Raw genomic sequence first — 15,646 nt, forward strand, 5'->3', positions numbered from 1 at the left:
CCGGCGCTCCTTACATGTATAACGGCGTACAGCGTATATAGATTATCATAATCTATTTGAATTAAGTTCCATTCGTAAAGATTCCCTTAATAATTTATTGCATGACTGTGTACATTGTAGGCAAATCCCTGTGCGTTAATTACGTCTTGTTTTCCGTTAACAGTGGTTTAAGTAATTAAAATATATCTATAATCGGGATTCCAAAGAACTTACTTCCCGCAATTCATAGAAATGATCAGTATGTTTTCTTTCTATGTTTACATTTAATTTTGTTCAAATAATTAATAAATTTTCTATCATTTAAATTGTGTGCTTCATCAAATACTGATTCCAATTACCTTGAAGTCATTAATTTTTCCATTGGCTATTGACAAAAAAAGAGATGCTTGACCATCCAATGAAAACAAATACACAGAGTTTGATTGACAGGTTCAGCCAGGTGCAGGTCTCACCCGATGTCCGAGGTTATGTGTGCCGCGAGTGGTCTCAATAAGAGTTATCGATGTAAATAAATTTAAAAAAGATACATGCTTATCAAAACATGCTCGTGTAAGTTAAAGTTGATTAAGGCTTGTTCCAACAGAAATCATGTTTTGCTAACTGTATTTAATATTTTTTATGTATAGCGAATTCTAATATTGTACAGTCATTTTACCGGTAACGAATCAGTATGCGGTTTCTCGTGCATGCAACTATTATTATCAAAATTCCAAATGTTTTTATTTTTTGTTTAAATCGCGTTTCTTTGTCCTTCTAAACTGTATCAAACTTCCGAAAATATAAAGGATTAATTACGGAGACAGTAATTTCAACACCCCCTCCAGTTTCCTAGTTTCGAATTCGTTTCCCAGTATCGAATTAAGCGCCCTTTATCACTTCTGACCGAATATTTTGAGGCGAATTAATTTCAAAAATATTCTAGAGGTACATGTTAATGGACTTATAAATGAACAAGGAAAAACGATTGTGGGAATATGTCATTTAAACAAATTATATGATCGTTATTTTTATCATACCGTTTTCCGGTCAAATTGAAACTGGACTTGAACAGTTTTCATTTCCGTTACTTTATAATATTGAATTTTCATAAAAACACTTTATAATAGTAATTGATGATAAGTAGTTGTCATTTTCCTTTGTTTTTCCCGTATATCTATCAATTTTTGCAGCCAAATAATACTGCTGTCGCAATGAACCGTAACTAGGAAAACTACACGTGGTTCTATTTGAAGTCGTAATTTCATTCAAAGCTCCATTATTATTTGATATGATGTATTATCTTTTTAAATGAATTATATTTACTAATTATTCACTAAATATGGATCAATAACAATCTTATTTTCATAGTTAGGCTTAATTGTTTTCACACTTTCGTTTTTTTCTGCTTTGAACATCCGGTAGCTCATATCTGGGGCACATTTTTAATTTGTAAACAATTCGGTAAATAATCGTGCAAATGGCAAACAACTTCACGTACTGATATAATATTTATTTCTGTGTTATAATCACCTAGCTAGAATTTTTTAAAACCTCAACTTTGTCTTCCACCAATAATTTTTCTAAAAATTTTTCGATACTGGCAAATATTCGTTACCGGTAAAACTGTACCAGTACTGAAACATCGTATAAAAACGTTATATATACATGTACTCTGTAACTAGTCGTCTTTTAATACATATACCTTTCTTTTGTTTGTTAAAAATAAATTCAATTTTGTTAAAAGATAAGTATATCATTTCTTCTAGATTTTTTTTTCATGAAAATACCTACAAGAGAGTTTTGCCAATCACAAACAGTTTAAAGTACATGTAATGTAAAACACGGGCTCCATTTTGAAACAAATTGTCAGAGAGTTCCGAATGAAATCTGATAAACGTTTCACATGGTTCTCGCACGCTTTGCTCGAAATGATTTAAACGCATTGTCCGAAATTCTGCACGCTTTGTCCGAAACGCTAAACGGTTTACACGAAACGCTTCACGATTCACACGAAACGCTAAACGGTTATTACGAAACGTTTTTCGCACGTAAGTCGCACGCTTTTTTGTTGTTGTATAGTAGTACGTTTCAGGGTCTGTAAATTTTGTCAGCACGCAACAATTCTAAATTGCACATTGTCTTCAAAAATTTACAAATATTTAAATAAAGAAGTTATCTTAGAGAAAAGGTTACGTGTTTTGTAAACGGGTTCGGTTTAAAAAAAAAAAACCCCACAATTCCTGACATGACACATGAGTACATACTGTTTATTACAATGCTTGCTACCCTCTGAAAATTTAACTCGCCATTAAATATCTAATTTTTTAAATAGTGTTTGTTACGATTACATAAACTGTGTGCGACAAATAGTTTTCCTAAAACATTTTCTTATTTTCTTTTTCAAAACACGTTTTATATGCAGGCTTTCAATCACAACACGTTTTTATAACAAAAGCAGAACTGAAAGTTTAGTAATTATAATCGTTTGACACCATATCACATATATTTTCAACTCGCAGCAACAACGGAAGACCTACTCGTGGCTTTGCCACGAGCTCTGCTCTAGTTTTGACGAAATTATCAAGAAAATAATATGATCAGATCTTCATGTTGCCTTGTAATCTTATCGACTTTGCAGGAAAAACTTATGATAACTGAGTGGCAAAAATTTATCATGTACAATTTACATTTTTTAAACTTGGATAAGTGACAGGTCGACATGGATATGACGATAATTTTTTTTACAAGTGATGACAGAATTGTGTCCCCATATACCTGTTTAAGCAAGAGGTTCCTAACTTTGAATGAGATTTTTAACACATGTACATCTGCTTATTTCCAGGAGACTTCAAACCACGAAGTTTTAACAGGAAAGAGACAATTTGATGAGCTTTCATTCAAGAGGTCCCTCGTTGCTGAACGAAAATTAGGGCCGGAGCTATGAACCATAACATTAACATTACCGCCTATGGAAAATGCATTAGTGGACTATACCCATCTGTATGGTATAAAAAGTCTATACGTCCGTCCGTCCGTCTGTCCGTCCGAGATTGCATATCCAGATTTTTAACACATGTACATCTGCTTATTTCCAGGAGACTTCAAACCACGAAGTTTTAACAGGAAAGAGACAATTTGATGAGCTTTCATTCAAGAGGTCCCTCGTTGCTGAACGAAAATTAAGGCCGTAGCTATGAACCATAACATTAACATTACCGCCTATGGAAAATGCATTAGTGGACTATACCCATCTGTATGGTATAAAAAGTCTATACGTCCGTCCGTCCGTCTGTCCGTCCGAGATTGCATATCCATAGCATATCTTCTTTCCACCTTAGCCAAATTTGGCTCATACATGTACTTCAAAGACACCCACAAGGTGTCTTTGAGAGAAATGCTCGCTGTAATCCTGAACCATGTTTCTAGGTCAAAGGTTAAGGTCACAGCAGAATTATATATTAAATTCTTGTTTCTCCCCTTGAACCAATCTGGCTCATCCTTCACTCTCAGAGTGTCTATGGTCGAAGGGTGTGCACAGAAATTTTGAATAACGTTTTTGTGTCGAGAGTCAAGGTTATATCGGACTATGCAAAATATTTTTTTCAGAACATATATACTTTCCAATTAGCCCTATTTTGGTCATATTTCATATAAACGGGGCTTTTAAAGAAAGGGTAGGTAGTGACCTTGAACCAAATTTCAAGGTCACATGTGAAGGTCATAGCAGAATTATATGACAGATAATTGTCCGAAGCAGGTATTCTCCAATCTGGCTCATACGTGCCTTTGATCAAAGGGTATACAATGACCTTGAATGATGTTTGTAGGTCAAGTGTCATGATCATATTGCATCACACAAAAATCATTTTTAAGAGCATGTGTATACATTCTACTTAGCCCTATATGGCTACTACTTTACTAAAACAGAGCTTTGCAATGACCTTTAACGAAGTCAATGTGAATGTTAAAGCGGATCTCTTTATAATACGTTGTGACTTGTATGCTTTTCACCATTTGCTTAATATTGTCCAGATTGAACAAAATACCTGTATGTAAGGGTCATGAGATTGAATTAGAAGCTATATGCTAGCTAGAAAATTTTTGAGTTATAAGTCAAGGTCAAAGCAAAATTCTTTTCATCTTTTTGTCAATTATTTAAGCGGGCCTTTTTAGATAGTCACATCTCAATGTTGTCTGGTATAAATACATGTATAAGTAATTGAAAATCATTCTTTGGGTATTATAAGGTAATCATTGGGACTTGAACATGTTTATAATAATGCATCATAAAGCACTTCGGACTTTATTGATTTGAGCTCGCCGTGATTATGGTGATCACCACATAAAAATCAAAGAATAATTCCTTATACAAAAAGAAATAACCTTGAAGTTTTTAATAACAAGCCTGTTTTATGGTAACAGTCTACAAGAAGATTTCGATTCAGCTTTGTTTTGCCACGACCATCAGCGGCCCACGTGAATGAATAACACGAACCCGTGCATTATCTGGGTTATTCTCTCCATTGCGTAAACAAAACGGACAAAAATCAAAATGTGTTAATTTATACACCAATTTGCATCTAAGCGTACTAGTTTCAGAATAAGTGTCAGGATCCTTGAAAAATGTATTTATTTTTCTAAGACAGTTTTTTTATTACGGTATTTCATGTCATCATGATAATTTGTATATCATTGTATCATGATCATAAAATCATCTTGAATTTCGAGTCATTTAAGATCAAATTCACGATTCGACATTCTATCGTTACGAGGATTCGCCATTTTATCGTTACGATGCGTTTATGAAAATCATCAATCGCAATCTATCAAATGAGCAAATTCACTCGATCAGATGACGTCTGTCTTTTCTTTCAAATCACAAAATCGCCACCCTTTTATTCTATGCATATACATTGTATCAAGTTCACCGTGTTAATACCAGCTTTCTTTCCAGTTTCACATCAACTTAACGAAAGCCGTCTTCTGCCACAAAAAAAAATCGCAGTTTTCGTTCTCTTACTACTTTATAATTAGTTTAATCATAATATTTTACAAACAGATTGTTGGAGATTATTTCTAAACTGTTTATTAAATAAGACTAGTACAGCATTGTGGAACTTTCTTTGTTATCAAATTTTCATCAAAATAATTTGTTTTTAAAAGATAATAATATTAAAACCCTTTACATATTGATTGGAACTGGTTCACCCATTTTACCAGTGGTTATGATAACAATGCTGAATAATATCAAGTAAATGTGTTAACTAAGGAATTATATTTCTACTTCCGAATTGAGTCGCTCTTTGAAGCCGTCAAACTTTCTGATAAAACAATATATCCATGCCTTTAGAATCCTTATTAATCCCAACTGACACAAATCTATATTCGTATTAAATACGGTAAGTCTTATTTCGGTCGGATTTCTTTTTTAAAAATTTGGGAGAAAGTACCTTTTAAGTGGTAATACATCCCGATAAACAACAAAAATATAACCTGCTATGTGTACCTGACTGAAGTACATAAGCTAAAGTTTCAAGTGAAGACGAATTGTTTATGTTTCTTTTAAATGTGTAAGAAGTATATACAAATCAAGGCAATTGAACCGGACTGAAAACTCCAAAACAACTTCTATGACATATCAACCTTGTCTAACTCTATGAAAAAAGGTCTTAAATGCCTATAATTCCTCTATAAAAACGGACACGTTAAAAGACAGATACTGAGGCCTTCAAAGCACAGCAACTTTGTCCCTATATTTAAAAATCGAAACAATATATTAAGCTGCAACTGAATTTTGTCAAACACTGATACAAAAACGATAGCAAACGGATTTTTGTAAAACTCTCAGCAGTAGAGGTAACATTCTTTGGATGAGAGGCTATGCACATGCGCCTCCAGAGACAATGTGTGTTGTGATAGTATTTCCCTACTACATGCAGGAAAACATTCACTCGTGTACTAGGCAGTACATAAATTGAGTTATCTCTCTTTCATTAAGATAATTATGCTACGGTAATAATTCTCAAGCTAATTGATAAAATACATAATGTTGTATATACAATTTTCATACCAAATAAAGTGCGACTGATTGAATGCATGAATAAATGAATAAAGATTTTTTTTGATATAAAGTTTTATATTCATATTGTATGTATTCATAACAATAAAAATAATAAAATATTTATGTATCACAGACACTTGTTTGGACTTAAATTCTCCTTATAAAAGAGAACTTTATAAATATGACGTTTTGATTGCATGTTTTCATACTGCAAAATTTGAACGACCCCCAACAAAAAAACCCCCAACTGATTATCATGTCTTGAAAACTTGCGTAAAATTAAAACGGAACAAATAAATAAATTTATAACAATGAACGAATAAATATAATACCCAACACAGACTTGACACACTTTTAACTGACTATAATATTGTTTTTCTGTACGGAATGGTAAGGGCAATTCTCAAAAGCACAGAGAGAGTCGTGGTCATGCTTTTTGCCGTGAAAGTCCCTTTCTATTGACATCATTGTTGGAACGTCATTTAAATGGTCCCTTACGCGCTTGTGGTCGGTGTCCGCGGCCGACCGGATGCGTTCTAACTTCCGTTTCTTTTTCCTTGTCACATCCGATTTTTTACTTCTGCGCACATTTGAATTTTTCATCGAAGAACCAGATGTCTGAGAGTTTGAAATTTGAGGTAATTTTCCTGTCTTTTTCACTTCGTTTTTCACAGACCCAGATCCAAATCGAGCAGTTTTTGATTCGTTGTCAATGTCGTTTATTTTTGGCAAAAATAAATGAAGCTGCGCATGCGCGTCATCACTCACCCGGAAGTCTACTTTGAAATAAGCTTCTGAACCATTGTCCTCGTCTGAATTATAATCCTCGTCCTCATCTTGCTCGTCTTCATCTTCTTCAACATCTGCCTCAACAGTGGCTTCCTTCGGAGGGTATTCCTGGGGAATTTGCAGTGATTTTGTTATCGGTTGAATCGGTTCTACTTTAGGTGGAGAAACTTCTATAACATTGTTTCTGGCTACATTTAGTTTACTAGTGCCATTTCTACGTATTTCCCGATTGTACGAATTTTCCAACTCTGTCGAGGTATAAACTGTATGAACTTTCTCAAGTTCAGCCTTTGCCCTCAGCTCTTCTACAAACTCCTCCTTCGCGATCACTTCCAGTTTCTCGGTAGCTTCTATCAACCGTTTGAAGGTTGGCGAATGCGAACGAGGATGATAACCGTATTTTGAGGGGAAAATCACTTTTTCTTTCCTCTTGTTTAACTTGAGTCTGTATTGCATAGGTTTGACCAACTCAGCAAAGAAACGAACATCACCGAGGTGTTCCGAGTTATGAGGTCCTAAAGAAGTCGTTGTTAGATTAGCAAAACTTGCTCGTAGCTTCTCGGCGTCGTCCGAGGACTCCAGAAGGGCTTTATCACTGGCACTTAGGTGTTTCCCGAGTTCTGATGTGGCACTACTTGACAGAGTCAACCCTTGTAGTCTACAAATAAAAAATGATTTGATCAGTTGTATCCAATTTTTATTTCTAAAAATCATTTAAACCTGTTAAACCTGTCATGACAAACCCTTCATTGTAAAATAAAAAAAAAACTACAACTGGTCTCACATGTAGTAAATAACTAAATTCCTTTAAATTAATACACTTCTGTGACACTTCGGTCATAAATTTCGTTAAATACTAGTACATACACAAACAACCTTTTACTTTACTGCATATGCATATGTACATGTACTTGATTTACAAGTTTGTTGACAATATCAAATGAAAAGTATAGGGCAAAAGACTGAAGAAATCTTTAGTATTTACCTGCAAAACATGTCATTGAATTTTAAACTTGTAATTTGCATTAGATATGATTCAAATCAAATTTATGTAAATTTCATTACGGAGTTCCATTTCTATATTTTGAAGACCCGCTGAAACGCTGCTAGGGAATATGCTGTTTAAAAAGAAGTTTAAATCCTTTTTTGTCGTTACCAGCTCGGTTTACAATTAGGTCATTTAATTAAATTGTTACTTTGAAAGTAGCACGCTAGAGAATAATACACTATACTTATACTAAGACTTACTGAAATTCTTTAGAGCTAGCGCATTACATTAGTATGTGAAACATTTTAACAATGATTCACTTCATGTTTTCTCTATTTTAAGTTGCGCTATCTTAATTTTATGTAAATAGAAAATAACCGTTTTGTTATTAGACATGGAATCAAATTTCCGGTGTTTAATATTTATACAGATTGGCACTGCGTGGGAAAAGTTAAAACGTAACATATCAATATTACGACTTCGGAATCTCTCTCTCTCTCTCTCTCTCTCTCTCTCTCTCTCTCTCTCTCTCTCTCTCTCTCTCTCTCTCTCTCTCTCTCTCTCTCTCTACTTGAGACCATTACACATATTATAGCAAATTTGCTATCGTAACTATCGATCTCATTCAAACAATGATTGTTTAAATGTATAAACTTTTAGGCAAAAAACATACCTTAGCATCATGAAAGATTAAAGAAGGAATGGTTTTCCTTGCAAAGGTACATCTGATAATTCCGGGATATGTTCAGGTATTATCCGAATTTTATATAAGAGCACTGACCGCGTCATCGCAGCCAAAGTTTCATTGAAAGATGACTTTTCATTAGTAAAATTAACAATTTTAACCTGGCATCTGATGAATATATAAATCAAATGTGAACGGCAACGTAAAGGGGAACAACAAATAAAATACGCCAAACAAAAGAGAGGGAGTGATATAGCTAAAACGAAAAGCCGGATCAGCCAACACCACTCCGATGGTTAAAGCCTCTTTGAATAACACTTTTGACAGTTGATATACAGAACGTAAAATACTTTTGATAAATTATATATTCAGAAAATATTGTTGCGCAGAGTCAAAAGCCCAAAATCAATTAGCTCTAATCGGATAGGATTTCCTTAATGTGATATTTAACTTGTATTACATCTTACGGTCTGTTTATGAGCTTTAATTGAAACACAGATTGAAACGATAGAGATGAAATCGCCATTGATGCTATGAAACCTATGGCCTCCTATTATACAGACAATCGACCTCTCGTAAATTTATAGTAATAACCCGAGTAAATAATTACATCGTACCACGTGACCTACGGTTCTAAGAGACCCCAAGTCTGTAAGATCATTGTAACTCTGTGTGTTTCTTTATGGAGTCGGAAACGCCCATATATAAAAACCTAAACAGAGTTGAATTCTCAATCTCGACATGAGAAACTATACATACTCTTTCGTATTTGCCATTTTTTTGGAGGCAGCTATTCAGTCATTTCCATATAGACCAAACACATGAGACATTCTTTTTTATTTTTTAACTCAATCTAGAGTAAGCAATTACCTAAGAAAAAACAAACTATTGTGTTTACGTACTCTTTGCACCTAAATGGATTAATGTTCAGTTTGGAAGAAAAGTAGCATGACTAAACGTTACTATTGAGTATATAATTGGATCCCCTTTTTGAATTGAAGATATCCCTCAGGCTCTTAAATTCTTAAAAAGGGTAAAAAGTTATAATTACAAAGTACCTCGGTAACGGTAAATGAAGTCCATGGAAACATTGAAGTTTCCTGAAACTAGAATCCAAGCTCTTCATTGATCTCCGATTATCTCCTATATTTTCCTATATAACAAAATATATATCTGCTCAGTTTATAGAGTCTAAATAGACTTTCATGCTCAGAAAAGCCTAGCAGCACACGTTGTGAAATAGCTCGGTTGAATCCTTAAGTCATTCTAAATCACACCATGGAGGAAATTCCTGCACCAGTAGGTATCAAAGGTTCATAGAGGTCTGTTTGTAAACAAAAAAGTGCCCGGAGAACAACACTGCGTGGTCTTGCTTTTTCTCTATTATAAAAAATCTTTAAAATCCAACAAAGGTCGCTCTATCAGCCTTACTTAGGAGATATGATAGATCTTATCTTGTGATCTTGATTTAATGCGAACAGGGACATTTCGATAGCCGTGATTCTAGCTTGTTGCTATAGCCCAAAACAATGGTGAATTCCAATCAATTTCGAGGACCGTCTTTTAACAATACGAAGATGTGATGAACAGTAGGTCTTGGTATTGTTTGACCGAGGAAAAATCTTTAGCTATTGTCACGCGGCCTGAATAATTTAGATTTTTGAAGTAATAATTTCGTAATCGTTCATGGTACGTTACAGCCCCTAAACAGCTTAGAAATTGTCTATACTTCGTCAACATATACTAATTACGACCTCAAGGATACTGAAATTTCAAAAACCGAATACAACTTGCATATAAATCCCATATTTTGGATGGAGTTTTAACAAATATGTATATATTTCAGAAACATTTTGTAAAGAATATACTTGGTTTTTTCTCACATGTCCAATAGAATAAGGTTACGTCTGAACAAGAAGACACATAACTTATTTAACATTTTGTGAAAAGCAAACACGAGCAGAAAGCGTAGTCCATTTCAAAATGAGATGCATTTTGAAAATGACTTTGAATTACTTATATTAAAACTTACTAGGGGACACTTATATAAAGAAAATACACACCGAGAGGTGGACAGGAGAATAAGATTGATATGGTGTGTATAAACATGCACGGTAGTGACTGTGCATCCCTATGGGTTCATCTTTAACCATACACAGACATTTAAAGCAAATCCATCGGCTAATTCGACAGGTCCCGCTGGTAAGCCCTTGATTAATTTCCCCACACTCAGCTAAGAACATGTATCCGCAATTATAGAACTTTATAAAAATCGTTGGACTTCGGCAGCACATGTCGAGAAAAAAGGAATGGTGTGGTTTTTTTGCACCTTTTTTTTCTTAGAGAGAGAGAGAGAGAGAGAGAGAGAGAGAGAGAGAGAGAGAGAGAGAGAGAAGTTTTCCGTTTTTATCGGGTCAGAATCTCAGTGCGTGATATAACCATCCTTATTACGTCGTTAAGTAAATCAGTGTTACAAAAAACATGAATTGTGTTTTAACCCACCTACATTATTTGTTGAGAAAATCATTGGTAAATAAAATTGATTTTTTAATCTCAGGTTTGAAGCAGAGTTTGTTATTTTTGTAAACAGTATAAATAAAATCTCTAGTACTTCAAAATATCACTTTACCAAATCAAAAGTTTGGTGTTAAATTAAAACAAGCATAATCTTGTTCACCACCAATTCGAATAGTCATCCATGAATTTTAATTTAAACTCGATATTTATCACAAGAACTCAATAGAAATCGAATTATGCTCTATCTAATAAAAGTCGGAATGGAGTTCAAATTTTGTGATAGCAATAAACTTTCTTTCATATTGAATATTTACATATATTTAGTAAACTGTTAAAAACGTGAGTTGACTGATAAATTATATCGTATGATTTACGTTAATTTCCCTCTAGCGAAATAAATAACGTTACCTCGCGTGCTTTCGTGGACGTTTTATAAAGTTTGGACCGGGTTTTCGGACAAACTGCCGGGATGTCTCCGGATGGACCATCAGGAGGGACATGGTGATTCAGAATTAAAACTGTCCGCAGCGGACGATTTACATTTGAGAAAAAAATAATAACACAATATCCACAAAAGGTTACACCATGGAGACTCAAAGGAACAATCTCACGGGAATATTAAAACTTTCCTTTGTTGAAATTAGTCTTTGTAAATATAAGTGCTGGTCTATGAACACAAAGAAAAGCTCGGAATAAATACAATTGGAATAGGTGGACGGCACCTGTCATAGTTAACAAAAGAAATATCAATTCTACATTGTTTGTAGAGCAAAGATGACCCTAGTTAAAGTCCCTGTCTTTGTTCATTTGCAGTAATCTGTATTCTGAATAAACTTGAATCTCGATAGGGTCCCTAATTCCTAGCCCCGGTGTAAATCATTACGTCGAATAACTTTTAAAATTCCTCAGCAATGTTTAAACCCCTTGTTATAATGAAGAACAAGGGTAATGTAGAAGTTTACAATTAATTTGAATTACAGAGCCTCGATTGTTTGATTCCCTGTGGACACGAGTCTTCGTAATTCTACAGATTTTGAAAACACGGCACTCTGTGGGTATTTCTAACTGAGGTCGTACTTCTTAAATTTTCACAACTAAAAGCTTTAAAACAAAAACTCTCCTAACGTAACAATAACAAACTTATTATACAATTCAAACAAATTAATAAGCGTGTACCAGAATACATCAGGGTTATTGTACATTTATCATCGGCGCAAACGAAATCAGAAATGTCAGTTTTACTGCGTACATTGTCGTCTGTCTATTATTTCAAAAATTTCAAAAGTAATTATGATCGAATTCGAACACTGAATAACTGTAAAGGTAATTGTTAATCACATTTTATTTTTTTGATTAATTTGAATTGATTGAAAAATTCAAGTTTTTTTTTTAAAGATATGTCCTATAATGACTAACATTAAATTTGATTAACAGTTAAATTGTTTCATATTGGAAATAAGGCAAGAGAAATGTTGGTGGCATTGTAGGAAGAATCAATGTCTTGGATTGCTTAGTCAACATACTGATGCTTCATATAATTGGGTTCCTTTTGTCAATATGACAAGCGCAATAAAAATTGTCAATAAATGATCTACTGTATAAATAGAACGGTCTATGATATCTTATACAGATTACACTGATCTTCACTCAAAATAAGTTAATCTGCAACCCCCCCCCCCCCCCCCCCCAAAAAAAAAAAAACAAAAAAACATACAAACAAAACCCTTATGATCCATCAGAATATAGTTCACTTGTTTTATATGGCCATACATCGGTGTACGTATTTAATTTAATATCTATATATCAGCCAAATTTGAAATTCAATAATCATGCGTCATAACAATGACTATCACCTCATAATATCGTCAGCTGTGGTAGCCACATGTATTGAGTTAAATCAAGAGGGGTGAGTTATTTGGTCTAATTTGGGTACTTGTAGTCCGTTGCACTTTTTTTTAACACACACACATATATATTTCTATACCCGGTTTTGCTTAACATTATTCAGCCATAAAACCCACAAAGCTTTTTAAATTTCATGTTTTTACAAGTGGTAGCAATCTTCTTTGAAGAGGTGGGAAAATATGCAATATAATGTATATTAAGAGTACGCCAATTAGTTAAATCACCTTCTTAATCCGCTCAATGTTGAAAACATGCTACTTTCTTTTTATATAGCAACCTTAAAACGACAGTCGTTGCCAAACAGTGACTGAGTATGTAGCCATTGTATGCCGGTTTTACCGTGCATGTTTTTGCGGTTTAGTGTTGTTTTCACTTCAAATAAATTTGTACAAAGGGCGGAAGGGGGTTAAGAAGGTCTTAAAACAGACGTGGATTATATAATTTGGTTTTACCGATATAACTATTGAATGACTAATTCATTCAAGAATGAAACTTCAAAAAAGGTTCATGTTACCCCCCCCCCCTCCCCTACCCCACTTACGGCGCTAAGTAGTGTCGTAATGAACAAAATAACATAATAAGCCATAATAAACAACAAGAACTTTGTAATTGGCAACATTCTGTCGACAATATATTTATGAAAGACTGGCTTTTAAAAAATTGTTGACACGACATGCCAGTAACCCGTACATGCTCCGAAGATTACGCCGACAAGTCGACCTGTTTACTGATAAATACAAGTACTTATCTACTGTGATCTAAGAAGGGTAGTAAGACGAAGTCCTAGATTCACGTCCTCGGGAAGACGAGGGGTGCTTCTGGTCAATGAATACCTGTATATAACAGTATATACCTGTATATTTAGTCGCGACCCTTGGCATACGCGGAGTGGTTTGTTTCGCGGGATAATAGCGCAAGAAGTGCGCCATATAATAGTTTATTGCAAAAACGAGTAGGACTTACTCGAGTTTCGTGTAGAAACTTCTGTCTTGTCAATATTTACTACATGTACAATGGGATTTTCTTGAAGGCGTTTCTCTTACGGAGATTTATTATCTAGGGTAAATGCTGGGGACGAATGTCTGAACTTCATGAAAACAGAATATTAAATCGCAACATTCAATGCGATTAAGACTTCGATAAACCGTCAATGTAATCCAAAACTAAATTTGTGCCCACATGGATATTTAAAACGCTTGCTTGAAATATTTGAAAGTTAATTAAAAAGTTTCTTTTGCGATTGAAACCTGGTTTAGACAGAAACAATTTTGTAAATGTGCCCTCGCGCATAAAATTTGTAATTACAGTTATTGCTAGAGGTTTGGGATTCCATTTGTTATATCCTTGTCTTCAGGTACTTCATGTATATTTTAACATAATATCAAGCGTCACTGCGATCAAAATCAAATAAGAGTTTACGGCAAAATACATGACAGTTCACTTATACAAAAATGTTAGTCTTTACACAAGTAAAATAAAATTTCGTATGCATGGTTCACAAAATATTCAAGTTGAGAATAGATGTGACAACTGAAATACTTGTACAAATGTATAAACAATAAAACTTACTGTTTTGATTTTTGTTTGAAATAAATCTCCGCTTGCTGTCTAGTAGGTCCCAGGATCGGAAACTTTCGCGGGGACTTATATTCCGTTTTCTCATCCTCCGACGTTTTAGACCCTGGTCGACTGTTCGAATCCGGAGAACACCTCAACGCCGGGGGTAGCTTTCTTCTCTCTACCCCCATGGCGTCCAGGAACGGGTGACTTGTTGGGATCTTGTGATTTTTGGATTCCTTGGTCAACTGTAGAAGATCTAAAGAAGAGTGATGACGTCTTAGGGGGTTCAAAGAAGACTTCCCCAACAGGTCTATTGTAGTCGCCTGCCGGTTCAGACGGCTAGTTGGCCCGGCAATATCAAAGGCCAAAGACATCTTGTTGACTCAAACTTAAATCAAGTCACAATCCTTTGATTAACATAGGTGCCAATTTTTTTTCAATCCCTTTTCGTGTTTTGTATTAAGTTAATGTATGTACCACCTTTATAATAAGCCTTGCGTCACATTGTTTGATATGAAGGTTCTCAAAAATCTTAATGTTCCCAAGAATTCAGTTGCACGTTTTTTTCTTATTGACTCGAAAAGGTCAACAAAAATTGTCATTTTAGTGTAACGAGAATTCAAATTCATTATATTTTACACCTTTGATATTGGCGAGGTGCACAAGATGTCACATTAATCATCAGCCAATCATTTCCCGGGATCATTGATCGACATTTGACAGAACACAGCTACAAGAAGAATGGTTTGGAATATACCTTTGGATCTAACAAGAATGGCCAACAAACGGTTGCATTGTAGACTTCTGAATGGCGCTGAGCGGATTCCATTGTCAGGCGGCCGAACGTTTCACCAGTGTTTAATACAGCTATAATATGGCACTCAAAAGGTTCTTCAGACTTTATTTATCACTTCGGGAAATCTGTCACACAATTCAAATCCCCGCAGGATGTCCACGGATAGTTTAAATATCAAATATATAAGTATATTTACAGTGCTAACACAATCTTCTTCTCACTTTAAAAATCTTAACAATGGAATTCACTTCCCTTCCGCTTAAAAAGACACACTAAAATATACATTTCTTTTTCTGCGCTTTGTAATCAGTTAAATGCATCTCTGATGAATGCGAGTCGTAAAATCACTGTCAGTAATAACAAAGC

The 15,646-nt window shown here is 34.5% G+C and overlaps 1 protein-coding gene across 2 annotated transcripts; it reads right to left on the reverse strand.

Annotated features, from left to right (window-relative positions):
* Positions 1–6,066: 6,066 nt before the first annotated feature.
* Positions 6,067–15,646, reverse strand: LOC128185776 (uncharacterized). 2 transcript variants are annotated; one of them, XM_052855437.1, is made up of 2 exons: positions 14,494–15,646; positions 6,067–7,487 (listed from the first exon to the last, which is right to left on the reverse strand). In XM_052855437.1, the coding sequence occupies exons 1-2, from the start codon at positions 14,856–14,858 to the stop codon at positions 6,395–6,397; spliced, it is 1,458 nt and encodes a 485-aa protein (XP_052711397.1). In that variant the 5' UTR covers positions 14,859–15,646; the 3' UTR covers positions 6,067–6,394. The 2 variants fall into 2 exon arrangements, with proteins under 2 accessions (XP_052711397.1, XP_052711398.1); XM_052855438.1 differs by lacking the exon at positions 14,494–15,646 and adding an exon at positions 11,428–11,826 and having other exon boundaries at positions 6,074–7,487.

This window comes from Crassostrea angulata, chromosome 5 (genome assembly GCF_025612915.1).
Source record: "Crassostrea angulata isolate pt1a10 chromosome 5, ASM2561291v2, whole genome shotgun sequence".
In the NCBI taxonomy this organism is placed as follows: Eukaryota; Metazoa; Mollusca; class Bivalvia; order Ostreida; family Ostreidae; genus Magallana; species Magallana angulata.